Genomic DNA, 6,303 nt, shown 5'->3' with positions numbered 1-6,303 from the left:
AGCAACCTCACATACCGGAAGTCAGCGTTTTGACGGACTTCTATGTGAGCCAATCATCTTTGAGGATGCAGAAACTGTTGTTTTGAATTAGTTGTTATTTACATAAATAATTATAGACAACAATTCAAGTGTTTGGTTTTTTTTTTGCAACAATGAAAACAGCAAAAACATATGGTGGAAAAAATAAAACTAGTACCGTTGTCTGATGGATGAATCTTTTATTTTCTTTCTTTTTAAAAACGCTTTATTGAACAACTGTTGCAAACTAACAACAATTATCGCAACATGACAGTGTAGAATCAAAATAGCACTGCCCAACCCGATAGTAACCCATGAACTAACTAACTAACTAACTAACTAACTAACTAACTAACTAAAAATACAGCCACTAACTCTTTCTTTTTGGTTTGTATTACCGGTTTGCCATTGGTGGAGGTCCATTTAGTGATGTTCTAGTTATATACAATCATTAAAGAACCTGTCTATATACAATACAGTTCACTTGAAAAAAAAAAAATAAAATCCACTCCTCACTCAATAAGATTGCTTGGCATCGGTTTGCACAACATCAACAACCCCCAGTCCTTTTTTTTTTTTTTTTTTTTTTTTAATTATTATTCTGTAATGACTTCCTATCAGTACTGCTCTAATGGTAGCTTTCCAAAAGCACAGACAAAAAAAGAGAAACAAACTATCTTTTTTATTTACGTTAAGTATTTATTTTAATTTTTTTCAAAGCTGTCCAAGAAGAACAAACATAAAAAAGCAAGCCAGAGGTGCCTCTAACCCAAACCACACTGCGGGCCTCAAAAATGGCGGCCAGAACTTGACCACAGTGTGCATGTGTTTTTGACATTAAGTCTGAAGAAGGGTGTGTTCTCACTTTCTTTCACTGAACACTGCCCGGTGTCAAACGTGTTGAGAAGCAGACTACAAACGATCGGTCTTCACTCTTCAGGTGACACACTTGTGCAGCAGGTATGTGCGCACAGATACACATTTATTGATTCATAACAATCCTCTTAAGAGTATCAGATGTTTAAGTCTGTCATTTTATGGGAACATTGTGTGCTTGCATTCTGGGATAATAGTACATCATGCTCAATGTATTTGGTGGTCTTAAACTAAGAGCTACTGATTTTAATACATTGTCAAATAAAATATGTATTATCTTTTAACACTCATGCAAATATTTGAAATTCAAGATTACAGAAATGTATTCAAGTTGTGTCATTAGTATCAAATTGCCTTATACACAAGTGTGGGACTATGTTTGTCGGAACTTGGGTAAGTTGGGGTTGGGAGATGCATTCTTTGGCCAATTGAACCTGACAGACAGCAGTTATGATTTATAATGGGTGAAATGAAAATCATGCAAGATTAAATCACTTTATTCAAAATGTCAAGCAATTTCACATTTTGAATACAGTTTAACAAGTCTTTATCGCCATCTAACCCTAAAGACAAAACAAATAAACAAACAAAACAAAAAACAGTTGAAGCTCCATCAGGCGGTCATATTAACTCCAGTTAATGCAGCATGAGTAAGAATAGAGTTCCAAATTAGGGTTTGAAACCGGGGATAGGGTTTTCAAACAAGAGTAGAGTTTCAAATTATGATTAGGGGTTCATAACAGGGTTAACATTTCAAATTAGGTTTTGAAACCTGGGTTAGGGCTTCAAGTTAAGGATGTGATTTAGGACTGAGTTGTCAAGTTAGGGTTTGAGGTCAGGGTTAGGGTTTTCAATTCGGGCTTCAAGCCTAGGTAAGGGTTTGAAACAATGGTGCAGGTTTCAAAGTAGGGTTTCAAGGCAGTTTTGAGGTTTTAAAGTCAGATTTAGTAAAGGTTCCAGAAAGAGCGTGCGTGACGTGTCATATGTTGATGCATCCAGCAGATGGTGTCCTTACAGAGTGTTTGTGCAGGTTGCGGTACAGACGATGGCCCAAAAGGTGAGCTTGGCGGTGCTGGTGTTGCTGGCCATTGCCACCGCTACGGTGACGGCGCAGAGGAGACGCGCGCAGGCGCAGACGCAAACGGCCAACGTGGACGAGTGGAACTACCGGGCTGGCTGTGAGCACACAGATTTGCCTCTCTTCTCTTTACTTCACGTCAGAGTGATGATGGTGGCAAAGGGAGAGGTGACAAACATTGACGACTCATTGAACGGGAATACCATACTGTAAATACAGACGTGAATATGTGCACTGAGCAACAGCATTGTGTGTAGGAAAACCCCCCCAGATAATACCATATACAAATTAAAGCAGTGGAGTGAACCCCAGACACATTTATGTAGAAAAAGAATTATCAGGACTCAGCAGCATTGTATGAAGTCCATACATAAGGGATGTTTGATACCGCTTTTTATTTTCAGGCCGAATACAAGTAGGCCTATTCATCAAAACTGAGCTCAAGTATCAGTACCACTAGCACTTTTGATGGATAAAATTTCCCCAAAGAAACAATGACACATCATTTTAAGAATACCTATCTGTCCCAATATAGCATTTTCCCTTAACATTACATAAAATTGATGGCAATTTTCTATTCTTCTAATTTGTAGTTCCTGATCCGTCTGGAAAAAAGTGGTATCGAGCATATCTGTTTGCAATGCAGTATATGCAGAAGACTCCAACAATCCATATAAATATAGATATTTTGTATGGTAAGCTTGAACTGCAGCAGCATTAAACCGTGTGCGTTATTCCCCAAAAATAAGCAGTTGAAAATCAAATAAACACCAGCCATTGAGTGGGCTCTATATATGTATAAGTATTATACTATGGATTGGACCCGATTGCAGACACAGAAAGCAGCAATAGTCAACCATACATGAATAAATCAATGTATCGTGTATGGGCTATTGAAAGCAGTGTTGGTTGTGAGTCTCCATGCTAATGTTAATTTAGTTTAATGGTGCTCTGTTCTCATTGGTCTCCATTTTGCTCCCAGCCGACAGGGTCAGCATGAGGGGCGTGGCCAACCTAACTGAGATTCTGGACAACTGGCGCTTCGACATCCTCAACCAGATGAAGGGACTCCTGCTCAATGACCACGCGGCCCTGCTGCCGGACTATGCTAGGTAACGCCGCAAGCTGACCCAAGAACAAGAGCCCACCCAGTAAATGGGAATAATGTCTAGCAGCCAAAGAGTCCCCGCAGGAATGTGTTCCTTCCTAGGGCCTGGAAATAAACACAGAGGGAGTGGCGGGTGCAATCTGGAGTTCGGAAATATAAGGTTATGAAATAAACAAAAGGAAGTCTGGTGTTTCCAACTTCTTACCGCAATTCGGTTTGGAGGGCGGGACATTATGACGGCCCAGTAGTTAAAATGACACATTATTCCTTCCTTTTTCATGCATTTATTCACCCAAATTGCTGCTTCAGCTTCTTTTCTTCTTGCCCTCACATAAAGCTCAAACTTCAATTGGGTTGTTGTTGAAACAGAAATTTTCCATCCTATTTGGAAGCCAGCTAGTAAGCAGCTAGTGGGAGACACTAATATAGCAAGAAACATTGTCACTCCCGTGTCAAACATATTGAGCCCCCCAAAAATCCCATTCATTGTTCTTTGTTCATAAAGTTCCCGCTCAATTAAGCCAACATCAGTCAAGAACCAAGATAAATATACAGTAGCTGGCAGAAATTCAGCAAACCTGTCTTACAAACTAACATCTAGTAGTGCTAAAGTAGAAAACTAAAAAGAAATATAGCTTGTTGTAATAGTTAGTAGCCAATAGCCAATGGGTATATGCCACAGAAGAGGCGGGATTTTGCACATCAGTTTGGTTCCGGTCCGGGTTGCAAACGCGCAACCGAGGGGCACAAAGTGGGAAGCACAAGTATTTTGACGCAGCCCACACGTCGCGAACCGAACCGGAACCAAACTGATGTGCAAAAACAGTCCCGCCTCTTCCGTGGCATATATCCCATAGAATAAACCTAGATAGTATATACTTTCCTAGGCCATACACAGTAAATTCTGTCAAGTAAATTTGACTCTACAGTGGGACCAAATAGATTCAGTTTTAGAGTAATATTTACACTTGGAAGAGAGTAAACGAAAGAATTGGAAAAAAATATATAAATAAAATCCACTCAAGGGTTGAGGAACAAACTCACGACCTTCAGCTTGGAAGGCAGCCGATCTACTTGAACCACACAGCTCCTGCTGTGGGTTAGTATAATGCTCGTTAGCTGGAACCTTCGTAATTGTTTTTGGTCTCGGAGATAAGCAAGCAGTAGGAGGGGCATAGCTCAGGTGGTAGCTGAAGGTCGTGAGTTTGTTCCTCAACCCTTGAGTTTTATTTTTTTCAATTATTTAGTTTACTTTCTTCCAAGTGTAAATATTACTCTAAAACTGAGTCCATTTGGTCCCACTCTAAATAGAGTCAAATTTACTCAACAGAATTTACTGTGTATAAATACAGTCAGGAGTAATGCATATGACTCGCTGGCCACAAAATATAAAATATTGAAGTCCTTTGCTCACAAAAGTTGGTCAATACCAGCTCCTGGAGGCTAATGGCTATGTGCGCTAAACATGGCTTAATAGAGTAAAACGCTTTCAGTCGTGTGACCACTGTTGCCAACGCCCCAGAAAGGAAAGTAGTGATTGGCTGTCCTGTAAAAGTTGCTAAATTACATGATTGCCTAATTTCCTTAATTGGTCATTTGCATGTAATAGCAATAGACTCTGTAGCAGAAAGGAATAACTACATTAGAGAGGCAAAAAGTAAGTAAGTAAAAAAAAAAAAAAAAAAACACCTTAAGGACCACCAGAAAAAAATGGCTAGATTTGTCGCTAATTGCTTTTGACAAAAATATCACCAAGAGTCTTAGTAAAGTCGCCACATTTAGTGAGAAAGCCACCACGTTGGCAAAACTGCGTCTGACTACATGATCACACAAGATCTGAATCAAAGTCTGTTTGTTCACAAAACGTTACGTTGATGTGTCTGATCTCCGTCCAGGATCCAGCCACTGTCTGAGGCTCTGGATGATCTCTACAAAGAGTTCAACGCCCTCAAAGCTCACCTGGGCGAGCTGACAGAAAAGTTCACTGCCATGGAAACCTTCATGGATGAAGTGAAGGCCAGCAGGGGAACCGGCCAGACCCAGACTCAGACCCAGGGCCAGGCTTCATCAGCCCCTGTGCCCAGGCAAACGGGCAGGCGAGTGATGAAGAAGAAGACCACCCCTGCGGCCACCGCCTCCTAGGTTGACCATGATCATGCTTTCACGCTTACGCTGCTTTTAACAGAAAAATATGATGGATGTAAAATAAAAAAAGTGTTTGTTGCTGCTACAGTACACATAAGTGATGAGAAGCTAAAGCTATCGAGTAACTAGGGAGGATTTTGTCCCCTTCTGGAATCATTTGAGTCGGCACACTTTGAGGGATTTTGTTTTGCCGCTGGAGCTCAGCCCAACATGCTGAACCGCATCCAAGTCAGATTGTTTGGACGGGCTTGCTTCCGTTTTGCGTTTTGTTTCCTGTTGTATCACGCCTACAAAAACATGCGCACATGCCCATACGCTTCAGTAAACAAATAAAGTCAATTTTTGCATCAACATGACATTGTTGCTTCCTTAAAAACAAGATCGATACAAGACTGTGATTGGTTCATTTCTCTTGACATGCTCTTGATCAAATCAATCAATCAATCAATCAATCAATCAATCGGGGGTTTGACTACAATACTGAGATAGTACTGAATTTAATGATTGACATGTAGACTAACCAATGCCAAGCATGTGATGTAACCAATCAGTGTTGTTGGGTCTAAATTAATGATTGACAAGTCGACCAACTGATGACGGCTACATCATTTCCAATAGATGTGCTAATTAACACGTAGACTGACCAGCTTCTGCATGGAGAACGAGAGTCATATCATGAACCAGTCAACAGTGTTTCATTTAATGATTGACATGTAAACTGACCAGTGACTGGTGTTGCCTCAATGCTCATAAGTACTGTATCTGTGTGTCCTCTGTGGACCCTCGCTGCTCATCTCCTGCATGGAGTGAGATTGAGAGCAAGTGCAGATTACACACTGCTACAGTGAGTTGCTAGTGTCAATAGGATTACTCATGTTTCTCCCTATGACTCTGATGTCACACCAAGTGGGTCACAGCTCACAAAACCAAAAATAGCTTTGAACACTTTTGGTTGCATTTGGATAAAAGTATTGGGACTTTGAAAAGATATGAGAAGGGAAGAAAAAGTAGACTTTGTATACTCAAATCCTCAATATGTTAGTAATGACTTGATCTCAAACCCAGAAAGTATTGCGTC

At 40.4% G+C, this 6,303-nt stretch overlaps 1 protein-coding gene across 1 annotated transcript; it reads left to right on the top strand.

The window, feature by feature from the left end:
• The first annotated feature begins 837 nt into the window (after positions 1-837).
• LOC144024055 (uncharacterized) lies at positions 838-5,522 on the top strand. The gene is made up of 4 exons (XM_077530143.1): positions 838-978; positions 1,925-2,072; positions 2,955-3,084; positions 4,976-5,522. Exons 2-4 carry the CDS (start codon positions 1,940-1,942, stop codon positions 5,220-5,222), a joined length of 510 nt encoding a protein of 169 aa, XP_077386269.1. The 5' UTR covers positions 838-978; positions 1,925-1,939; the 3' UTR covers positions 5,223-5,522.
• The last annotated feature ends 781 nt before the right edge of the window (positions 5,523-6,303 follow it).

This window comes from Festucalex cinctus, chromosome 1 (assembly GCF_051991245.1).
Source record: "Festucalex cinctus isolate MCC-2025b chromosome 1, RoL_Fcin_1.0, whole genome shotgun sequence".
NCBI classification, from domain to species: Eukaryota; Metazoa; Chordata; class Actinopteri; order Syngnathiformes; family Syngnathidae; genus Festucalex; species Festucalex cinctus.
The sequence above is the reverse complement of the archived record's forward strand: the minus strand, read 5'-3'. Positions and strand labels throughout refer to the sequence as shown.